This window comes from Balaenoptera borealis, assembly GCF_965194805.1.
Source record: "Balaenoptera borealis genome assembly, chromosome: 5".
Taxonomy (NCBI): domain Eukaryota; kingdom Metazoa; phylum Chordata; class Mammalia; order Artiodactyla; family Balaenopteridae; genus Balaenoptera; species Balaenoptera borealis.
Genome location: NC_138862.1, coordinates 131368631 through 131392383, shown reverse-complemented (window position 1 = coordinate 131392383; position 23753 = coordinate 131368631). Strand labels below are relative to the sequence as shown.

Genomic DNA, 23753 nt, shown 5'->3' with positions numbered 1-23753 from the left:
AACTGCCTCGCGTGGAGCTCTTGACAGCAAGTACAAGGGAATGTGATTTCATCTTCCACACCTGGTCTGTTTGGCTGGACTCTCTCCTGGCAGGTTTCAAGACTCCTGAATGAAATCATCAATAAGCATCTTTAGATAGGGAAAGATTAGCTGAGCAAATACTGGACGCCTACCAGCCGCAGCCCTGGGAGGAGCAGACGTGAGCTCAACCACCTTTCCAACACTGCGGGAGATTCATGTCTGCAGCCCAGGGGGCTGTGACCTCAGCAGCAGGTCACAGAACAAATACTGGTGGGCAGCGTAGGAAGGGTCATTGAGACGCTGGTGATATGCTGGGCATCTGCTCTGAGTAGGGGAGGGAAGCACAGCCCGATTGTGGAATTTTCAAACTGTGGGAAGAAGAGGATGGAATGCCCCATTGCAAGCCTCCTTGTGGAAGCTCGCCCCTAAGCACAGCTTCCTCCCATCAGTGACGTCAGCAAAGCCCCTCTGGTCCCCCCCCCACGCCCCTCCTTCTGCAGGTCTATTGCCCAGGGGTGCTCACCTCTCCTTCCTGCGGGACATTCTGTCCCATACTTGTCCTGAATGTCACTGCCCTTTGACCTGTGACAGTGCTTTTGACTTGTCAATTTGGCCATGCTACAGTCCCCAGTTATTCAATCAAACACTAATCTAGGTGTTGGCTATGAAGGGAGTTTGCAGCTGTAATTAAAATATATAATTTTAAGGAAGATTATTTTAGATAATCTGATAATCTGGGTGGGCCTGATTCAATTAATCAGAAGGCCTTAAAAGCAGGGTGGAGAGAAAAAGAGAGAGAGAGAGAGAGAGAGAGAGGGATTGATTCCCCTGAATAAGAGCTTTGGCCCAATGCCTGTGATCATCCTTTCCTGACTGCCTGCCCTGTGAATTTTGTATTTGCTTATTCAGCCCCCACAACTGTATAAGCCAATTCCTTGAAATTAATCTCTTAATGCATATATATACACACACACACACACACACACACACACACACACACATACATGTGTGTGTGTTTGTATCTTCTATTGGCTCTGGTTTGATTAAACCCTACAGTAGAGAAAATAATGGCCTCCCCAATGCCTGTGTACTGATATCAGAACCTGTGAATACGTTGCCTTACATGGCAAGAAGAACTTGGCTGATATGATTGAACTAAGATTCTTAGCATAGGGAGGTTATCCTGGATTATCTGAAAGAGTCCAGTGTAATCACAGGGGTCCTTATAAGAGGGAGGCAGGAGGGTCAGAGTCAGAATAAAAGATGAAAAGGAGAGATTTCAAGATGCTGAACTCCCAACTTTGAGGATGCAGGAAGGGGCCAAAAGGCGAGGAATGTTGGTGGCCTCTAGAAACTAGGAAAGGCAAGGAAACAGATTCTTCACTAAAACCTTCAGAAGGAACACAGCCCTACCAACACCTTGATTTTAGGTCTTCTGTCTTCCAGAACTGTAGGAGAGTAAATCCATGTTGTTTTAAGCCACTAGGCTTATGGTGATTTGTTACAGCAGCAGTAGTACACTAATACAATCCCTGGTTCATATCAACCCTCCCCATCTTCCCCCACTTCAATGCCCTCACTCAGGCCGCTTCTTTTCCCTCGGCAGAACCACACCTCCCCTTTTTTGACGTCTCCTGGGGTCTGTTCTCCAACTTTCCACAGGAAGTCTCAACAGTCTTGTCTGTTCAGCCCCCCTCCTGAGAACAGCACTCCCCCTTATTTAGAATAGGGTACCTATTCAACTATGAGAAGCCTCCAGAGACCCCACCTTGCCTCAGGGCACGTGACCCAGCTGAACCAATGAGAGTCCTGCCCCAGTAGTTTTTCAGGTTGGAACTAAATGAAGGGCAGCAAGTAAGCTGGTTGCTGACCATGACTCAGCCATGAAGAGGATAGAGGTTTACAATGGAAGACAATGATGAGGGGAATTAAGAGAAGAGGAGAGAGGAGATGGGGCCAGCTGGCACTCCAGGCCACCTGCCCAAATCCTTCACACATTTTTCTATTGTGTTTCTTGTCTTTTTCTTGTTGGTTAGCAGGAGATCTTTGTATAGTCTAGATATTAGTCCCTAGTCAGTTTAATTTAATTTTATTTTTTTTGAATTTTATTTTATCTATTTTTTATACAGCAGGTTCTTATTAGTTATCTATTTTATACATATTAGTGTATATATGTCAATCCCAATCTCCCAGTTCATCCCACCACACCCCCGCCCTGCCACTTTCCCCCCTTGGTGTCCATACATTTGTTCTCTACCGCTGTGTCTCTATTTCTGCCCTGAAAACTGGTTCATCTGTACCATTTTTCTAGGTTCCACATATCCTAGTCAGTTTTAGACATTGCAGACATCTCACAATCCGTCATTCTTTTTGCCTGAAACACTATTTTCTGTTATTAAAGTAGATAAATCTTCCTTCTTTAGTTGGTATTTTCCTGATATATCTTCTTTTGTCCTTTGATTTTCAACATTTTCTTTTAAAGAGCATGAAACTAGATTCTCTCTCTCTCTCTCTCTCTTTTAGGCAGTCTGTCTCTAGCTTTGAAATGGTGAAAGTACTCCATTTTCTGATAAACCTAGATTTATGTCCACCTCATTTTATTGTGCTCCTATTTACCATAATGTTTTTTGTTTGTTTGTTTTTGTTTGCCTTTTATTCTCCTCTTTTCCAGCCCTCTTTTGGTTGATTAGGTTTCTACTTTTTACAGTCTTCTGCTTTGGAAGGTATGCATTCAATGTCTTTACACTGAATAATTACCCATACATTTTAACTTAATGTTTGACTTAAGAAAGACTAAAGTTAATTAATTATTCCATTCTCCTCCCAAGCAAGCCAAGGACTTTTTTTTTTTTTTTTCCACACACACACACTGTATTTTATTTTTACAAGAGGTAAATCGACTGACACCAAGCATTGTACATGGATGACCACAACAAAAGCAACAATGATTGCAATTACCAAACATGAAACACACTCATACTATGTCATAGTATTGACATTCAGTCCAGTAATCCTCCACTGTAACAGCTCCTTTACTTTGCAGTGAAAATTGATTTGTATATTCTTTGCCTCTGAAGGACTTAAGATTTTAACTCCAAATTTCCCTGCCAATTCTTCATATTATTGGTATGTCTTATTCTACTTCCATCTTTTCTGCCCTCCATAAATCATTATTATTTTTGTCTATTCACAATCAATAATTACTACCATTCTGTATCATCTTTTTCTGTGTTTGATTTCTTGCTTTATGAATTTCATCCTTTCGTAGTTTATTTTAGTAGGACTCACGATTAGTAAATTCTCTGCCTTTGTTTGAAAATCTCTATTTGTCCTCTTGAATTATCATTTAGTTATAACATTTGAATTTGGTGGTAATTTTCTTTCAGCATATTGAAACGTATTCCATTATTTTCTAGTATATCTATTTATTTTGAGAAGACTGTTATTGGTCTAATTATTGAGTCTTATGCGTAATCTATAATGTTGCTCTAGTAGCTCTTAAAGTTTTTCTGTCTTTACTGTTCTGCAGTTCCAGTATGATATGTATAGGTGTACTTTTTTGTAAATTCCTGTCAGAACTTACTGTGCTTTTTTATTTTGAGGTACCATATGTCTTATTAATTCTGGAAATTCTCTGTCATTTTTTCAGTATTGACTATCACCTATTCATTCTTTTCTCTTCTTGGGGACTCATTTCAGACTTATATTGGACTTTATTTTTACTGTTTTCATGTCTCTTAACTTGCCTTTTACAGTTTCCACTTCTTTTGTTTTTGTTTTGTTTTTTTACTCACGAAACTATACTTTATTCAAATCTCATTAGCTTTTCTCTTTTTCTGCCCAGGATCCCATCCAGGACACCATATCACATTTGGTTACCAGGTCTCCTTAGGCTCCTCTTGGCTGTGACAGTTCTCAGACATTCAGACATTCCTTGTTTGGAGAAGTACTGGTCAGGTATTTTGTAGAACGCTCCCCAGTTTGGGTTCGTCCATGATTTTCTCATGGTTAGACTGGGGTTATGTTTTTTGGGGGAGGAAGGCCACAGAGGTAAATCGCCCTTCTCACCACATTAGTTAAAGGGTACATATTTTCAAGATGACTTATCACTGATAATGCTAACCTTGGTCACTTGGCCAAGGCAGTGCTTGCCAGGTTTCTCCTCTGTGAAGTGTCACAGTTTCTACTTCTTTATTCCTCTGTGCTGCATTCAGGTGACTTCTTCAACCCTATCTTCCACTTACTAATTATCATTTAGTGCAGATGTCATTAAGTTAAGGACTTCAAATTGGGAAATTATCTAATCTGTTAATTAACCAATCACTGTACCTAATCTGCTATTTAACCATTCGCTGAATTTTTACTTTCTGTATGTATAGAATTCCCATTTGTTTCTCAAATCTGCCTGTTCCATTTTTTTTTTTTTTTTTTTTAATTTTAGGTTACAAATACAAATTGACTCTTTTTTTTTTTTTTAATTTTATTTATTTATTTATTTTTGGCTGCGTTGGGTCTTCGTTTCTGTGCGAGGGCTTTCTCTAGTTGCGGCAAGTGGGGTCCACTCTTCATCGCGATGCGCGGGCCTCTCACTATCGCGGCCTCTCTTGTTGCGGAGCACAGGCTCCAGACACGCAGGCTCAGCAATTGTGGCTCACGGGCCCAGTTGCTCCGCGGCATGTGGGATCCTCCCAGACCAGGGCTCGAACCCGTGTCCCCTGCATTGGCAGGCAGATTCTCAACCACTGCGCCACCGAAGGAAGCCCCCTGCCTGTTCCTTTTTCACAGCGTTTGTTCTTTCCTGGTGTTTTCTATTTCTTCTTACACTTCTTTAAACATTTCAATGTATTTTTATAGTCTCTTTCAAAATGTTCCATTATCTTAAAATCTTGAGGTGCTAATCTTCCTCACTGAATATATGTACTGCCTGTGGCTTATGATGGGTCATTTCCTGTATAACTGTTTACCCTAAGCTCCTCTTCCACGGCCATTGTCTTCTCTTGGGGATTCCAGTTGGTCTGGACTGTAGAAGTATCCCTCCAGAGTGGTTTTGCTCTTGTGTCTACCAGATGGCAAAGAATCGTCACCAGCCCGGAATGAATTTCTTATCCTAATTTATTTGCTTAGAGATTCCCATACCGTGTGGATAGTATACATTCTGCTTCCAAGTCCATGTGGCATGGACTTGGTGTTTTGATTTCTCAGCGGAATTATTTTACCCAGAGGTCCTGTTAGAGATATACCTCTTACCTCTAACAGGGTGGTGGGCAAAGTTTTACGGGTTCCTTTCTCAGCAAGGGACCCAGTTTCATGTATGAGTCTTCGTGCCAGCTCCCCATGTCATCTTCGGTGCCTGTATGATTACTAATACCCAATCTGCAACAGGAGTTTCTTGAGGGTTTCTTTACACACAGCTTCCCCTCAACCCCTGCTGGTACAGTCATTGTTTGGGTGTCCAACTCATTCATCATTTCTTGCTCCTGAAGATTTCACTTTCTTTCTTCCAAGTTCAGCTCTGCATTTAAATATTTGATGGTGTTCTATTTTATGCAGCAACTCTAGGTATTTGTAGTAGGAGGGTCCCATGTTTTGTAAACCTGTCATATGGATGAAAACTACAATTCACTATAGTTCTTTATGACCCATCTTATCCCAACTAACCAGAGCCTTTGGAAGACAGGGACCTTGCCTGATTCATGGTTGTATTCCCCATGCAGAGGCTAAACAGCAGAAGCAAGAAGGTGGCATGTTAGAGTTCAGAGTCTGCAGTCTCAGATGTATTGAGCAGAACCCAGTTCTGTTTCTACCTTCTCCTCCCTCACAAAACTCAGTTCTTTCCCCTCTTATTTGACACATCTTATAACTTTGCATCTATTTGTGCATCTGCCCACTGTTTACATCTCTCATGAGGGCATGGCGCACTCTGTTTTGTTCATCACTGTACCTCCAATGGTTGATGGTAGGTGATCAATAGTTACGTGTTGCATGAATAAATGAACAAATGAATGCATCTCAGGCAGCTGTCCTTACACCATTCCTAGCCTCAGAGTTCTGAAACCCCTGCTGTTTATGACATCAGCAGAGTCCTGCCTTGCAAACAGTGGGTCACCAACTGACTCAAGGCTCACCAAAATGACTGTGTGAAAGCCAACCCAGGGATGTCACCACATCCTCCCAAGTATAAAACTCCAGGCTCAGGACCAGACCCCAGACAGCCCTTAGCAGATCCTGTCCCAGACTCTGTCCTCACCACCTCCCCCTGAGGCCCATTCTTCCTACATGGCACGGAGCTGATCAGGTACACTCACTCCCCTAAGATGTCTGGCCAACCCTTAGGGCTGGATTCCCAAGCTCTGAGCCAGTCCTTGGGAGTGGGGCAACAGAAGAGCAGAGAGGCCTTCCTGGACAGAAACACTTCTCAATCTTCCCAGAAAAGAAAATGTTCCATAGTTTTGCCTCTATTTAAGCGTTAAAGCATTGTTATCTGACTTCACCTCCATCACTGAGGAGCCATAAGACTCAAATGAAATAATAGATGTAAAAACGCAGTGACAACAGTGATGGGCACAGGAATGGTCCTTATAGACAACCCCGTCCCCTGGCTGCCCTCCTGGCCGCATCTCTGGTGCATCCTCAGGGACCTGGAGACCAGCCTCCTCCCACCTTTTGTCTCATTTCATAGACCACAACGACAGATCTCGTGGCACCAGGCAAAGGTGGGTGTCCGGGTGGTCACCGCAGACTTCAGGGCTTTTAATTGGTAGTTTTTTCTAATTATAAATGCAGGACATGTTTATTGTAGAAATATGGAAAACATAGAACGTCACAAAGAAGAAAAAACGAGTTATAGGATCCCACTCAGAGCACTATCTCTGTTTAGGTATACCCTCTTTAAGTCTCGTGACTTTTAAAAATCTTGATCATCTCTTCATACAGTTGTCCATCCTGCCGCCTCTACTTAACATTATAGAACGAACCCTTCCCTCAAGTTGAAACTATTCGCAATAAAACTTTAAAACGTGTCTTGTAAATATCTCATAGATGGATGTCCCATGATTTATTTATTGCCTTGCCAATAACTAGCTATGCGAGTCGTTTTCCTCATTACAAGTTTCTGAACAGATGAGTTACATGATAAAATGTTGTTCAGCAGACTGGGTTTCCATTTATTTGTTCAGGAAGGGTTTCTAAGCCACTTGGTCTCTGTCCCCACCCCACGCGGGGTCCCTGGTCTCAACGCTTGTGTGCTGTCAGTGAGACAATGTGCCACAAGAGAGGAAGACTGAGGAAGAAGGACGTTCCAGGCCACCAGTGTCAGATTTGGTTCAGGAAAATGAAACAATAAATAGGAATAAGCAGCCCTGCTGTGTCTGTCAGTATGGGGACGGAAGTAGCAGAGCCCTGGCTGGGCTGGTTGGGGTTTGTGGTGGGAAATGGAGAGCAGCCACAGAGGACAGGGTCTTAAGACAGAGTGCCCGAATTGCAGCTCTGTCACTGTGTGAGGTGGCAGTTTCCACAGGCTGCCTGCCACCTTCCTCCACTACACAACGTGGACAACATGCACCTTGTGGCACAGAGAGCGTTTCTGAAAGGACCTGCCCTTGTTATTTCACTAAATGTGGCACACATGGGTGCCCCCCAACAAAGCATTTGCGTTCACAACTAAATATCCACACGTCCCCTTATGCTTTATCACACAGATGTGGCCTAATAAAACGTGTCCGTCTTTGTGATGATAGCTCAGAAAATCATAATTGCGGCTAAAAATGTGTTGGTGCTGAGGGTGGGAATTCTAAATATTTGTGACTTTAAGGTAAACCAATACAGGCTTGACTAACGCCTGTCCCCGCTCCTTGTTAACTGTACGTGTTTATGTATTAAATTCACATGATGACTCAGTGGGCCTGCGCTTTCCCGGGACACGGAGGGAGGAGTCTGGCGCGGCAGGGAGCCCAGGAGGGCAGCCTCCTGACAGCTAGGGCAGTGTGGAAATGAAGCGGGAGCCACAAGGCCCTGAGGCTCACTTTCCAAGTCAGTGACAAGGTCCAGGGCTGGAGACAGTCTGCTAGACAAGGCCGGTCCTACCTCGCTTGGGCTCGGCCAGTCTGCGTGGGTGGGATGTGGGTGTTACAGCCTGGGGCACAGGCGGGGGTCCACAGGAACGTTCCCGCTGCATTAGGCCGGATGCCCTCCGTAAGGGTCTCTGTCAGGCCCCTTGATGATCAAGTCAGGGACTCTGGTCCCAGCGAGCCCCTTGTCTACTTGCTCCAGAGAGATGTCGCCCAGCTGGAGGCCGGAGGGTGGACCCAGTGACCTGTCCAGGGCTCTTGCTGGACTCTCCATGAAAGCTCCCAAGTGAGGGAGAAGCGAGAGCTGGGGTGAGAAGAGAGAAAGACGGGGATAAGAAGGAACAGTGTGAGAGCCGGGGCGGGAGCAGGCCTTGGGCTCCTGAGAGCATAACAAACTGGGAGGGTCCCCATCATGGGAAGGTCTCTTCTGGTTCCAGGAAACCCTGGGCCCACCAGCCTCCCTAAAGCCTGAGGTCCCCTCGTGAGCGATAACCAGAACCAGCAAGGAAACCTTTGTGATCTGGGACAACAAGAGTCGGAGGGCCGCACGTGCCCCTCAGCAACACCCACCTTCAGAGCCTGGCCCGGCTTTTAGAGGAGGGTAGCCCAGGACACGTGGCTTTCTGTTTCAACCTAGTTAGAGGGACTTGTGGGAGAGGGGAGACTGCTTTCTACCAGAAACAATGAGGAGAGTGGCCAGGAAGAGGGGGCTCTGCTAGCTTCACTCTGGGGGATATACAATTCTGAAATTCAGTAATTCTATAAGTGAGGGGCACCATGTTTCTATAGCTCAGTTTTATCATTACTTGTATGGATTCTATACAGTAAGAGGTTAAAAATGCTGCACAAATCACAACAGGGCCAGGCGGGAGGACTTCCATGTACAAACAAGAGGCATAAGTGGGCCCTGCCGCTTGGTTTCTCCCTGGAAGCCTCCAGTTCCTTCCTGCCATGAGTCCTTGAGGCTTATTTCCATTGCTGGGCACCATCCCTGGCTCTCCATGGGCACCTCCCCTGCCCCACAGTCAGTGGGTGGAAGTCCATTCTTGTAAAATGGCAGTGGGGTGACCAACTTATCCCAATCTGCCCAGACAGTTTCAGTTTTAAAACTGAAAGTCCTGTGTCCCAGGAACCCCCTCGGTCCTGCGCAGATGGAGGCAGTAGGTCACATTGAGAAGCAGGGCCCTACAGGCCATTGTTTCTTGGAAACGTGGGGGTCTCTTCGTGAGCTGAGTGCAAACAGCGAAGCCTGGGGAAGAGCCTCCCACTGTAAACACGCAGTAAAGGCTCACGAGTGAGTGAGGCCCAGGCTCCGGCATCCACACTCAGCTCCCCACCACTTCCCTCAAATGCACTGTGAATTAAAGGCAAAGCAGCACAATTTCAGAAGGGCCTGGAGCACAGGCAGGAAGGACATGTAAAACAGACTGAGAATGTGGTCAGTTTAATTCCATCCTGAAATCTCTCTGGCAGCCAGTCGGGCAGGACAAGTGTGGCTCTGGCAGCCTGCCGTCCTCCCCCTCCCCTCTGCCACTGTCCCCTTTCCCCAAGCCAGCAGGGGCCTCACCGTGTTCTCTAGCCGGCTCCTCTCCTGGGGTGTCCCACAGGCTCAGCCCAGGAACTGTCTGCTATTCACACCCCACACCTGTCCCACTTACATTTCCTAGGTTCCCTCTATGCCCAACAAGCTGGCTGGGTTAGAAAAACTAATTCTGACTTGAGGCTTGCTGTGTTGTTTCCCAAACTCCAGCTGGGGTCACATCTGGGAGACGTGAGCTAGACATGGCATAGCTTCCTGGAGCATCAGTCTTACTCCAGGATTTGGGGGGAAATACAACATATTATTTGGAAGCATGTAGATATATTGTGGAGGAAAATATAAAATACACTTGATTCTAGGATGAAACATAAAATACTACAGAAATGTAATATTCATGATTAGTTAAACCACATTTCCAGACACCACCCTTCATCCCCTTGCCCTGCTCCGTTGTGGAGACCGGTCACTCCCTTCTAGAATTCAGGGCATCTTGGTGGGCAGATTGACAACCACTAGCTTGCTATACCCTCCCTGGTGCCCTCTGCATTTTAACTGAGGCCTTCTGTGCTCTAGGCCAGCATCTCTCAAGGGTGTTGGATGGAGCACCCTTCAGAACATAAATGGGTATGGCTGATGTTTGGGTAAACACAATAAAACTTGTCATCAGGACTCTCAGGTTCCTACAGGACTTGGTGCACACTAAATGATAAAGAAAGGGTTCGTTTGCCCATATTTATAGAGGCAGCGGTCAGCCCTGTGGGGGTCAGTGCCAATGCTGACCAGACTGAGTGTCCCACAGGTCACAAGTCCTGGGGTTACTGCGCTGGCTGGTGCCCTCTCCCCAAGCCACAGCCTCCACAGCGTCTCCACCCAACAAGGCAACGAGGCTGGGAAGACAGCTCTGGGAGAGGGCTGCTCACTGGATAGGACCATCCCCTCCATCCAGTGCACAGTGTAGTCTGAGACTCCTGGCCTTGGGTTCATCCTTCACCCCGATCAAACTTAATCCATCCCAGGGAATCAAGGTCCACGAAACCAAGAGAGCTGGGATTGATCGCAGACAACCCGGCCAGCCGCACCCTCCTCTTTTGCCAGGTTTCAGAGCAGGTCTCCTGGCAAAGCTCAGACCCAGCTGGCCCTGCTCCTGGTCTCATCTCAATCAGCAACTTAGCATGAGATGGGAATCTGAGAACCTGAAAGGACCTCAGAGATCACTGAGCTCAGGCCCCAAGGTTCACGGATGAAAGAATCCAGAACTGAGAGGCATTCTGGGGCCGTGGGAAGAAAGGGGCTGGGAGTGAGATGACCCTGGTGGGAATTCCTGCTTTGCCATTGACTGGATATGTGGTCTTGGATGTGCCTCGATTTCAAGTATGAAATGGAGATGCTGATACCTCCCTTGCAAGGCTGTCATTACGAATAGAAAAAGCTTAAGAACATAGACTGAAAAATCAAATTCAAGGGAAAAGACAACCATTCAGCTAAGGCCAGAAGAAAAGCTGGAAACATGTAAATATGTAAGATCCCATCCACCTACTAAAAGCAAGCTTTAAATCTGTCCTTAAATCTTCTTAAAAGGCAAAGTAGAAGAGAAACTGAATGGGTTATAAGGTTTGGTAATCATTCCATTGCAGAATGAAAATCAAGTTTTACCTGATATCAAGACTTGCTGTTTAGCTACAGTAATCAAGACATTGTGGTATTGGCAGAGAGATATACACATACATCAATGAAGCATGATAGAAAACCCAGAATGGACCCACACAAGTATGGCCAACTGATCTTCAACAAAGATACAAAGGCAATTCAATAGAGAAAGGAGAGTCTTGTCAACAAATGGTGCAGGAACAATTGCATAACCACAGGCAAAACAATGAACCTTGACCTAAACCTCACATCTCTACAAAAATTAACTCAAAATGGATCATAGATTTAAATGTAAAATTATAAAACTTTTAGAAGAAAACAGAGGATTTCTCCTTCAGGAGTTAGGATTTGGTGAAGAGTTTTTAGACATGACACTAAAAGCAGGATAGAGAAAATTAAAAATTGATAAATTGGACTTTATCACAATCAAGACCTTTTTCTCTGTGAAAGATTCTGTTAAGAGGATGAAAACATAAGCTATAGACTGGGAGAAAATATTTGCAAACCACATGCCCAACAAAGGACTTGTATCTCACCTATATAAAGAACTCTCAAAACAACAATTTAAAAATCCAATTAGAAAATGGAGGGACTTCCCTGGTGGCGCAGTGGTTAAGAATCCGCCTGCCAGTGCAGGGGACATGGGTTCGATCCCTGGTCCGGGAAGAACCCACATGCCATGGAGCAACTAAGCCCGTGAGCCACAACAACTGAGCCCACATGCCACAACTACTGAAGCCTGTGTGCCTAGAGCCCGTACTCCACAACAAGAGAAGCCATCGCAAGGAGAAGCCTGAGCACCGCAATGAAGAATAGCCCCAGCTCACCGCACCTAGAGAAAGCCTGAGCGTAGCAACAAAGACCCAACGCAGCCAAAAATAATAAAGAAAGGAAGGAAGAAAGAAAGAGAGAGAGAGAGAGAGAGAGAGAGAGAAAGAAAGAAAGGAAAAGAAAAATGGACAAAATATATGAACAGATATTTCAGTGAAGAGCATATACACATGGCAAATGAGCACATGAAAAGATGTTCAACATCACCAGCCATTAGGGAAATGCAAATTAAGACCATGATAAGATCTCACTACACACCAATTCGAATAGTTAAAATACTCTACTTCCAGTTCCCTGTGACCTTGCATAGGTCACCTCCCCTCCTGGGCCCATTTCTTCATCTGGAGGAGGTTCCTGCCGGTGTTTACATTCTATTGTTGCATAAAAATGGGGTCCTCTGGTTTATTTTCACCAGGGGCAGTGCCTTTCTGTAGGGGTGGAATTCTTAAAAAAAAAAAAAGGATAGCTAAAATAAAAAGCAGTAACAACACCAAATGCTGGCCAGGATGGAGAGAAACTGAATTTCTCATACCTTGCTGGGGCAAATGTAAAATGTTATGGCCACTCTGGAAAACAGTTTGGCAGTTTCTTTTAAAAATCAACGTGCAACTACCATATGACCTAGCAAATGCACTCCTGGGCATTTACCCCAGAGAAATGAGAGTTTATGTCCACACAAAAACCTATACATGATTGTTCATAGCAGCTTTATTTGTAATAGCCCCAAACAGGAAACAACCCAAAGGTCCTTCAATAGGTGAAAGGCTGGACAAATCACGATACATCCATGCCATGGAATAGTACTCAGCAATAAAAAGGAACAAACTATTGATACATGGAACAGCTTGCGTCGATCTCAAGAGCATTATGCTTAATGAAAAAAGCCAGTCTCAAAAGGTCACACACATATTGCATGACTCCATTTATATAATGTTCTCAAAATGACAAAATTACAGCGCTAGAGAACATATCAGGGATAGGAGTCGGAAGGAGACCTTTGCGGAGATGGGATAGTTCTGTCTTGAAGCAGTGGGGTGGCGGCTCCCTGAATCTGTACACACGATCGAATGGCCCGGAACTATACTCACACATCATGGCAATGTCAATTTCCTGCTTTTGGTATTACACTGTAATTATGTAAGGTGAAATCCTTGGGAGGAACTGGGTAAACACAGGACCTCTCAGCACTGTTTTTCCTATGAATCTATAATTATTTCAAAATAAATCCCTCTTCCACTTGTTCTGTGGCAGCACAGGTCACGAATTCATCACCAGGAGACACGAGGAAAGCTAGGAAGGGCTTTGAGCGTAGTTACAGGAGGAAAGGGTCTAAGTGACCTTTGACCCCCACCCCACCCATTCCCATAGTTCTCCCTCCCCACCCCCCAAACCATCCCCCAAAACTGCCTCCCCAACACACACACACACACACACACACAAGCAGGGCAAGGTGGGTCTCTCAGGGGACAGACACCCTGGAGATCATAATATATGCTGTCCCCAATGTCAGAGAAATACACGCTGGGGAGGGAGGAGCATATCTTAATCCACCAGGTTGATGAAGGAATTCTTTGGCCCAGGGGATTCTCTTCAGAGTGTCTCCCCAAGCATGGATTGCAGGTTGCTGGGCTATAGCACTTTCCTCTGGAAACTGAGAAGTTAAGCCCAAGCTGCTGCCCCATGATTGGGGGTCAGAGGCCTCAGGACGTTATGGACACAGTCCAGGACAAAGCACCTCTCCCTCATCTGGGGGCCTCCCTCCCAGGTCACAGGTCACAGGCCACCAGAGCCACCCAGGCCAAGCTGTGAGATTTGTCTATCCCTTTCTTCCCACTGTTCTTCCCCAGCCTTCCGTCCCCACTGACTGGATATCCATTATTACCCTACACTGGGGCCCTGGGTGCATTTAAGTTCCCAAAATTTGGGCAGCAATTACCAATCGACCACTCCTTCTATAAGACAACCTCAGTTTGGCCCCAAAAGTTTCATTTTCAGAAGAAACTGATCTCTTTGAGGCTGCCAGGATAAGTTAGCCAAAAGGCTCCCCACTAACTCTCCCACCCCTGCCCCGTAATTGTTGAATGAACCTGTTTTTAATTTAGAGCTTTGGAGTTCTGGATGCCGAACTGCTCCCTCTGACAACGACTGGCGAGCAGGTCCTCTAGTTCTTAAGAATGCTGTAACCCAGAGGCAATTGAGACTGTCTCTAGATTAAATACGATTGTATTGACTCCTGCAGAAGGAAGTACCAAAAACTCACCCTGAGCCTGAGAGTCACCAGGCTCTTGCGATGAGATCAGGAGGAACGAAAGGGTCTGAGCCTGTTAGCGCTTACGCAGATCTGTGCTGCAGCCATGGCAGTGGCCCCTGGTCACGGCTGGGATGTGTGTGTCACCAGGGCCTGGAGAAAGCCCTGACCGCTCAGAACAAGCACATCTGAGGAATCTCCACGCGCTAACGCTGAGCTGACCAGTGCCGTGCGACAGAGCGGGCCGGGCGCTCAGGGGTTAGGGGTTCTGACTTGGAGGCTCACGTTCCTGGTTCCTCTACACTCCACACTTTCTGGCTATGTACCCAAGCCCAAAGGACCAGCCTCACTAAGTCTTGTTTTCCTCATCATTAATGGGGACAGTAACAGCATCCCGTTGACAGAGCTGTAATGAGGACTGCATATGGGTAAGATATTTCCATAGTTCCCAGTAAATTCAGACAGATCTGTTGTTGTTTGCTACTATTGCTATTTTTGGATATTATTATTAACTGTAGGTTTTCTTAACTATTAACTATGTCTCATAGAATGAGTCGTAATTGGTGGAATAATCGATCCTTAAATGACGTTCGAATTCACAGTCTTGTTTGTTGAGGCGAGAACAGAGCTCACAGTGATGCCAATCCCAGAAAGCCCAGCATGGTTTACAAAGCCATTTCCTCTGCCTCATTCCACATAATCCTTACGAAGGCCTCCTCCACCCTGCCTCCGGGAGGAGGGAATTGTTCATATTACCCAGTTTTTTTTCACATGAGGACTCCGAGGCTCAGGAGTGCTCCCCTGTGTTACCTCGTTAGTAAGGGGATGGCATGGGGCTTGGATCTGAGTCCCCTGGCTTCATCCCCTTTCCCTAAACCATATGGTATATGGCGTTTTGCAGGAATGTCATAAAGCCTATTGGTTAGTCTGTCCCAACAATGAGGAACCTAGAAAAATGATGGGTCCTCAGGTTGGGTGTCCTGTGTTCCTCCCATGTCACACATGTCACGACATGTGCAGTCCATACCCCCCTGGGAGGGTGCATGGCACCCACCAAACCTCTCATTGGGAGAAGGAAATCTCTCATCAAATAGCAAAGCCCCCAGAAGCCAGCCCTACCCCCTGGAAGAAACGAATTCAGGGAGTTTAACTAATGGAATTCCAGCCCCCAGATTTGCCTTGAGATATTCAATCTCCTACCTGGTTTCAGGCGGTTAAGTGAAGCTAAGTGGAAGTTGCTCCTAACTCTGGTCTTAGAATTACTGTGGATCAACGGAGGCAATGATTAAAGGAATCTGGTTTTTAGAGTTCAGAAAGACTCTTAACTGGTATGAGCCTTCCAGAGGCCAGTTGGCCTGGGTCCAGGCCTCAGGCACGTGTGGCTAAATCATCAGCACGTGATAAATTATCTTATTTTTATAGATCTTCAAAGAAACTGCTGCCATAAACTCATTTATTTTAGGGACTCATGGCGGGTCTAAATGGATCAATCTCGTTTGGGGTTACCCTCGCTGTCAGCTGTCCCTCCTGCTCCCAACCCTAAGAGTGGTGAAAACAGAGAGAGTTGCCCCCACCCTGGCTCCCTCCTGGGCCTCTCTCTTTTCAGACCACCCAACCGTTGCCCCTGCCCTTTCCTCCCAATTCCTAATTTATAAACCCCAAATTTTCCACAATTCTCTGCTGAAACTTCTCTAAACTCTTTTAAATGATGGAATCAAAACCACACACAGTGTTCTCATCAGGGTCTGGCCAAAGGTGAGGAGATTTGAGGATTATTTTAAACTATCTCAAAATTTCTATGTCCAACCATGGAATCAATTCAACCTTTATTTAGTGTGGTGTGGGGAAAGAGCAGAAGCAGGAGTGGGGAGCCCAGCTCTACTGCTAACAATATGAGTAAGTACATAGATGGGCTCCACTGTGACCTCCAGATCCTTTTCTGTTGGACACACATAACTGGCCCACAGAGACCCCCATCCTCCATTGGTATGTTCTGGGTTCCCCTTAATTGCGCCACTGGAGGCATTACCTAGCCCCATCTGATTGTGTGATTGCCGGAAACAACCTCTCTGCACCATAATTCCCACCCTGACCCCAAGGAGCCGAGACCTGGGCTTTACAACCTCCCACATCCTCACCACAGGAGATGCATTCCTCAGTTGCTTCTGCCGTGCCAGAAGAGGCAAAAAAGCCCGAGTGTGGATTCAACCATTCCAGTCCTCTTGGACCTGTGAGGGGGTGGAAAGCATTCCTGACCCCCTGGGGGGGAAAGCGTCCTCACCACACTACTGCCTACACCCCTTCACCTACTCCCCATAACTTGCCAGGCACCTGCCTAGACTTTACGGAATAGACTGCAAAAGCCTCTGCTTTCCTGGGGCCAGTTCCGGACCAGGAAAGCTGGTCCAAGAGCTGCAGTGTTGGTTGCCAGCCTCGGGGGAATTCTCAGCATTGCAGGCAGCAGCCCGTTCAGGTAGCAGAGCTCACGCGCTGCCGCCCTTGGGGAAGACGAAAGCCTAGCAGAGAACAGCCCTTCTGCCAGCCACCCAGGATGAGATGCGCTCTGATCTTCATCTCAGAGGGACCCCAGCCTGTCCCCTACCAGGCGCAAGACACGGGCAACTCCAAGCCCACTTCCTTAACGAAGTAACTGCCCACAGGAGCCCAAAAAGGTGCCCCGGAGATGTTCTTTTTCAAAGAACAGAACAATTCCCTCGGCTAGTGCCAGGACTATCTGAATAGAGTTGGCCCAATAGCAAGTACTTTCATCGCCCTGTTTCCTACCCTGACGAGGGCGTGTGAGCACGCGCGCGAGCACATACTCGCGCAAACACATGCACACACGCACACACGCCCAGCACGCGTTTCCCTGGCCAGGTGCCCCCTCGCCGGCGGCGCGGGGCCCGCGGGGATGCGTCCCGGAGCGCGACACCGACGGATAGACGGCGAGGGAGGGAGCCCGCCCCCCCAGCGCCTCCCGAGCGCCCGCAGCACCGACGCCGGGACCCCGCCGAAGGTGCGCCCGGCGCGGCTCGGGCCAGGACGTCCCGGGTTCTCCGCTCACCTTAACGTTGCTGAAGATAGAGCGGGGACAGCGGCCGGCTCGGCCCGCAGAGGCGCCGCTGCCCTGGCGCGCGCCGGGCTCGGGTAGGAGCCCCATGGTGGCTGCAGCGCGGGGCCCGGGGTGGGAGGCCGGGCGAGCGGGGCCGGGACGCCTGGGCTGCGGCGGGCGGCCGGCGGGTGGCGGGTGCGGCGTTGGTGGCCGGAGGAGGCACGCGGCGCGGCCGGAGGAGACTGAGCGCGAGGGTGCGCGCCCAGAAGTTTTATAAGTGGCCGCCGCCGCCGCCGATGATGAAACGCGCGCTCCCTCCTCCCTCTTTCCCTCGGGTGTCAAAGGCGCTGCGAGCCCCCGCCCCGCCGCCGCCCCCTCAGACAGGTGTGACGCGGTGGCCAGCTGCGCTTGACCTCGTTCCGGCCGGTGTTGTCTCCGCGCCCGCAGCCCTGCAGGGACCCGCGAGGCTCGATCGCCCCGGGAGAAGGTCCCGCCCGCTGGAGGGTGGGGGCGAGAGGGGGCGGGAGGTGGCGGGCCCCGGGAGGGGGAGGTCTGAGGGAGGGGGCGGGAGGCTGCGGAGTGGGGGGGCGCCCGGGGCGCTGACGGGGCGGGGTGAATGCCGCTGGCCCGCAGGCTGCAGGGGCCCCGAGAAGGGATCGGCAGGGCTGCGGGGGCCGGAGGAGACTGGCGGAGGAGCGAGGGTCGCCGGGGGGGGCCAGCGGGAGCCAGGGGGGTCGGAGAGGCGCCGACGCTTGTGAAGGGAAGCGGAGCCTCCGCGCCCCTCCCGACGCGCTCAGGGAGGTTTACGGAGTCGGTCTCTGCTTGTTTGCACTCGCCGAAAACCTGGGCTCTCAGTTCCGGTGATGGCTCTGAGACTTGCCGAGGCTCTGTTTGCGTCCAGGACTGATTTATATTTAAACTGCTCTTTGCGCTGCAGAGGGGCCTGGTAACAAAGGTGGAGAGGTGGGGGCCGCCCCGGGCTGGGCCTGGACTCTCTGGACGGGAGCCAAGGTAAACTGGAGGTGCTGTCGAGTGTCAGCATGGCTGCGCCTGGCCTGGAGTGTTGAGGGGAGGGGGGGCGGGTGGTGGACAAATGGGATGCACCCACTGATCTCCTTTTCAGGGCTGGAATAGAACAGACGCTTACTTTTTTTTTCCCCAAGATCTTTTCCACCAGGAGAGGTAGTGCAGAAAAGAGAAAGAAGGTGACACTTTCACGAGAAGGGTAAGAAGGGTCTGCCCAGAGCAGCTGCAGTAAGGAATCCAGTTCTAGGGGTATTTTTCTAACTCCCTAATTTCTGTAGTTCTCTGCAGAACCATCCTCTTCAAGCCCCCACCCTCACATCCCCACTCCCAGCTATTCCCAGGAAAAAGATGCCCCTCAACTCCCAGGAAGATTCGGCTAAGACAGGGGCCACAGGACAGACGGACCATGTAGGTTTCTTACTTCTACCCAAGGCCTGATGCCTTTCTGGGCCTGGTCTGGGCTGTCCGATGTCCAGGGGCTTCTCCTTTCTACCTGTGGCCTAGGGCCCTGGGCACAACAACACACAGTGCTGGAGAGGAAAAGCCATTGGACAGTGGGTGGCCTTGGGCCACTTTACTCACCCACAGATCGAGGGGCATCAGAGAGGCTTTCCAGAGCCCTGCAGCAGCCCCAGATCCAGAGTAGGCATGAAACTCTGGTCACCAGTAAGCCGTCTTAGAGAACTTGCAACACAAGAACGGCCTTCCCCACAGAGCACTCAATGTGTGCTGGGCGCTGGGCTGTAGCAGCCATGGTGGATTGCGCCAGGCATCCTGCTGGCACCCCCAGGCACGATGCCACAGAACCCCAGCATTAGCCCAACAGTTATCAGCACTGTCACAATCTGGATTTTACAGATGATGATGAGGTCAACCAAAAAGAGTGACTGGAAGTCATACACCTAGTAAGCGATGAAGCTGGAACCTGAACCCTGCTTTCCTGACTCCAAAGCCCAGACTTGCAGCACTATGCCCTTTGAAAAGCTATCTATTCCAGCAGCCTCATTTCACAAGTGAAACCAAGCAGAGACCAGAGAGGCCCAGGCCAAGGTCATGGTCACATTAGGGCCGCCATGACTGGAGCCTCTTCCTCAAACCTTGAGTGAGTCCTTGCCGTGGTCCTCTGACAGAATCCTAGGCAGGGTCAGCCTCTCCAACCCTCACCTTGTCCTGATCCATTAATCTTGCCTCTGCCCACTGTCACGACTAGCATCTTCTTTAAAGGAAAGGTCTATTCAGAAATGCCCACAGATGGTTATCTGCCATCAACTGCCTTTTCTATGGGGGAGTGCAGCTAAATGTAATGGAGACCCAGCTGAAGTTGGGGCCTCAATGAGATTTATTTTTCTTTCATAATAAGAAGCCACTAGTAGGTAGTCCAGGGGTCATGACCTAGGTCCCTTCAAGATTCCTTAGTGTGTGACTCCCGTACTTATGGCTGGCTCATCGTCACAAGATGGCTGCTACACCGCCAGCCTCCTCTCCTAATTCCAGGGAGGAAGTGGAAGACAGAAAACAGGAAGGGGCCGTAAGCACATCAGGGAAGCAAATCTCTCCTGTGCACGCTCAGCTACATTTCCTTAAGCCTTGTTGGCCCAAACTGGGTCACGTGGTCACCCATTAGAAGGCGGCTAAGAATTGTAGTTAATACTCTAGCTGCTTCCTTTCAGTGTCTACACATAGGGTAACCCATTTCCCTCAAAGAACACCCCCAAGGTCTGTTTCTAAGACTCTTCCCAGATCCTTTGATTTCAGCAAATACTTCTCAGCACTAGAAAAACAAAGCACAAGGACAGTTCCTTGCGAACTCTATGAACTCAGGGTGGGAGTGAGGAGAGAAAGCATCAGTGTGACATAGGAAAAGAGCAGTTGTGCACATCTGCTATGGGAACACAGAAGAGGGGTCCTAACTCATCCTGGGGCAGCAGGAAGGTTTCCTGGAGGAGGTGACTTTCAAGCTGAGCCCTAGGGACTGTCAGGATTGGGAGGATTAAGGTGAAGGAAGGTAAATCTGCTCCATGATTTGAGTCTGGCTGGAGCATGAGACCTGGGGACAGTGGGAAGGTTTGCAGTGAAGAGGTTGGGACAAGAGTGGCATGCAGTGAAGTGTAGGTCTTATCCCCAACATAATGGAGAGCCTTTAAAGGCTTCTGAACATGGGGTGACGTGGGCTGTTTGGCATTTTACATGGGCCTCTCTGGCAGCGGGGTCAGAGTGCAGTGGGGCAGTCTAGAAGGCATCTCAGGAGCTCTGTGGGGATGACTCCCAGGGTCTGACTTGGGCAACCTGCATCAGTGACACCAACTACTGGCAGAGGGGACCAGAAGGGGCAGCAGCAATTGGGGGAATGCAATGAGTCCTTCTAGGTTCATTTTGAGTTCAGACTGCCTGGAGCACATGCAGGCAAGGTGTCCAGCAGGCAGATTGGTACAGGGGTCCAGTGCTCAGGGCGGACGCTGAGCTAGAGATTGTGGCCTGGACATCCGCATGGAGGCAGTGGGTAAGCCTCAAGAAAGGATGAGTCTCCTGGTGAGAATGTGTTGGAGAAATAGGTCCAGGACCAGCCACAGCAACATCCAGGTCGCGCAGGGGATGGAGCCAGCAAAGGAGACAGAGGGGAAGAGTCCAGCAGGGAGGGAAGTAAACCCAAGAGTGCATGTCTACATGTTGATATAGCCCCGAGATAGTGTTTCGAGGAGGAGGTCAGGAGCATGCCTAGGACGGTGAGGAGGGAAGATAAGACCCAAGGATGGCCATCGGGCTGGCTATAGGCTGGCACCGAGGACCTTGGCAAGAGTGTTTCCGGTGAGTGATATGAGCAGAAGCCAGACTATGTGGGCTGAGGAGGAGCTGGAAGGGAGAAAGTGCAAACGGAGGCCAGCAGAACTTGCCCCAGGGGTGCAGAGGGAAGAAGAAAGATAAAGGAGCTGAGCAGCTTCTCATCTCAGCCCTGAAACCTCCTGCTTCCTCTCCGCTTGAAACTGGAACAGTTACATGTCCCGCCTCCAGGCTTTTGCTCATGCTGTTCCTCCTGCCCTGCTGCCTGCCTCATAGCACTTGGTTTCTACCCTTCAAGGGCAGCTCCTGTTACTGCCTATTCTGGGCCCCCATAAAAGCAGTAGAACCTGTCACATACAGTATCCCCTGTCACTCAGGAAACTAGAGGTCATTATGCCCATTTCACAGATGAATAAACTGAGGCTCGGGGCTCTTCCCTAACACATACCATGTGTTCCTGCCTTTATTTTCACAGGTTCCAGTGGAGACAATACATGTGTTGCTGAGGGCACAGACCCCAAAGTCAGACATAGATGCCACTACCCTTCACAAGCTGCGTTACCTTAGTTGGCCTGCTTAACCTCTCAGCTTCTCTGTGCCCATCCTGGGGCTGTTATAAGTGTGTGAGGTGGTGCCGAGAGTTCCTGGTGCTGGTGTGGGAGCTGCCGGTGCCTGGTGGGTGGTGGGATTGATGGTGTTCTCTTCCTCCAAGTCAGCTGTGAGCTCCTTGAGACAAAGGTTCTGTGTTCATTCTCTTTGCGTCCCCCATTTGGCTGAGCATATCCCGTTGCTTTAAAATGTTTATTTAATGGAATTGAGCTGAAATAAAGTCCAAAAAGACCTAGTGACTGAGAAAGCCCTCATTGCTCCTGAGGCCTCCAAGCCCTCGCTGTCTCTGTCAACCCCCTACTGCCTGCATTCCGGGCCCCTCCCTTCTGCCCCCTGGAGGCCTCCCTCATCAGCCTTGTCGTCACTGGAGGCTGGCCAGGGGCCCCTTGGTGTGTTTATCAGTCCCCGAGCCACACCCAATACTCCTGTAGCCACTAATGGAGGTCTGTTGACAATTTGGACTCAACTACGATCTTTCATTAACTCTGCCCACCTAGCTCCTTGTGTGCCAAGTTGGGGGGGTGAGGGGGGCCCAACGACTACCCTGCCACCAAGGTGGAGGGCACCTCTGCAGCCGAGTGCTCCACCACTTTGTCACTGTCACTGGTGGGGAGGCCCGGTCCCCTGTGAGCCGCCCTGGCCACTAGTTTATATTTTTATTGGACAAACAGGCAGTGTTGACAGTCCTTGCCCCGTGCTGGTGCAATGCTGATTCATTTAATCCTCAAAACAGCCCAATAAGAGGGATTACTTTTATTAGTGCCATTTTATATTTGGAGAAACTGAGGCACAGAGAGGTTAAAATAACTTGCTCAAGGCCACAGAGCTAGGAGGCAGCAGAGCCGGGATTCAAACCCCGGCCTCTCGGTGTAGAGTCCCAGCTCCTAGGGGCCCCCGCTCGCAGCGTTCGGGCAGGACAAGTGTAGCCCCCCACCGGATGGACCTTCAGGGGTCTGAAGCCACCTTGGGCCTCACCCATCCCTGCCCCCTCAGAACCTCCGCTGCCAGCAGCACACCCAGCCCAGAGTGCTCTCCCTGAGTGGGGGTCTGAGCACAGCCCGGGGCCCCCGGGACCCTTCTAGATCCAGCTCTGAGGGCCCTCCATTCCTCTCCCCTCTACCTGGCACCTTCCCTCCTGCAGCACCTGCTGCACGCCATTCTCTCGGCCACTGGGCCCCTCCCGGGGTTGACTTAGCTCCCCACTCCCTATGAGAAAATGCAGCAAAGAGAGGAAGGGGAAGGGGTCCCGCTCCGGGGACCCCAGCTGCGTCGCATGTTACCTGGGGTACACCAGTGCTCGCTCGGGGTGGGGCACACAGATGGGATGTTCGCTTTCTTCCAGGAAGGGCTTCTCAAGGCCTTGGTGTCCTGTTCCAGCTCTAGGTCTCACCCAGTGCAGGTCGCTCACTGCTATGGCAGGAGACGCAGCAGGCGCAGAAAAAAGAGAGACCACAACAGGGCTGGCCCTGCACCCCTCCCTGTGAGCGAGGAGTCCAGCCGGGCCCCATCCTCTGTGCTCCATCCACCCGGGTTCAGGTTGTCCCCAAGCGGTGTTATCATAGCCCGTCGTCCTGCGTGATCACCAGCCAGCCTCCCTGCAGGGCTTGGACTGCACCTCGACTTCCTGATCCTGCTGGGGTCATGCCACACACTGTCGGCGGCGAGCATCTACGGTGTCCTTGGCCCTGTGAGGGCCTGGGGCCCGTGGATCCTGTCGTTTGGATGTTACCAAGTAACCAGAAAACCAATGCTTTGTCTCTTTGCCATGACGCTTGTTTTTGAACTGTTTGTTAATCTTTACATTATAGTCTTTCAAAAATAATTTAACTGTGTTTGAACTCTACTCCACCCATCATCCCACACCACTGTTAAAACTTTACTCAGGTTTCTATTTTTCCCGTTTCTTTCCAATAAGCATGTTTGTACTCAGAAAAA

The 23753-nt window shown here is 49.3% G+C and overlaps 1 protein-coding gene and 1 long non-coding RNA gene across 2 annotated transcripts in view; one reads left to right on the top strand and one right to left on the bottom strand.

Annotated features, from left to right (window-relative positions):
• Window positions 1-17733, bottom strand: part of SLCO2A1 (solute carrier organic anion transporter family member 2A1) — a 78033-nt gene extending 60300 nt beyond the window's left edge. Inside the window, exon 1 of the mRNA XM_082392722.1 lies at window positions 17418-17733. Coding sequence (XP_082248848.1) covers window positions 17418-17513 — 96 coding nt within the window. The 5' untranslated portion in view covers window positions 17514-17733. The remainder of the gene's footprint in view (window positions 1-17417) is intronic.
• Window positions 17384-21778, top strand: LOC309629123. Its single transcript, XR_014244856.1, has 6 exons — window positions 17384-17500; window positions 17750-17892; window positions 18343-18416; window positions 18569-18630; window positions 18710-19533; window positions 21685-21778. It is a non-coding gene; the product is annotated as an uncharacterized lncRNA (long non-coding RNA).
• Window positions 21779-23753: the final 1975 nt, after the last annotated feature.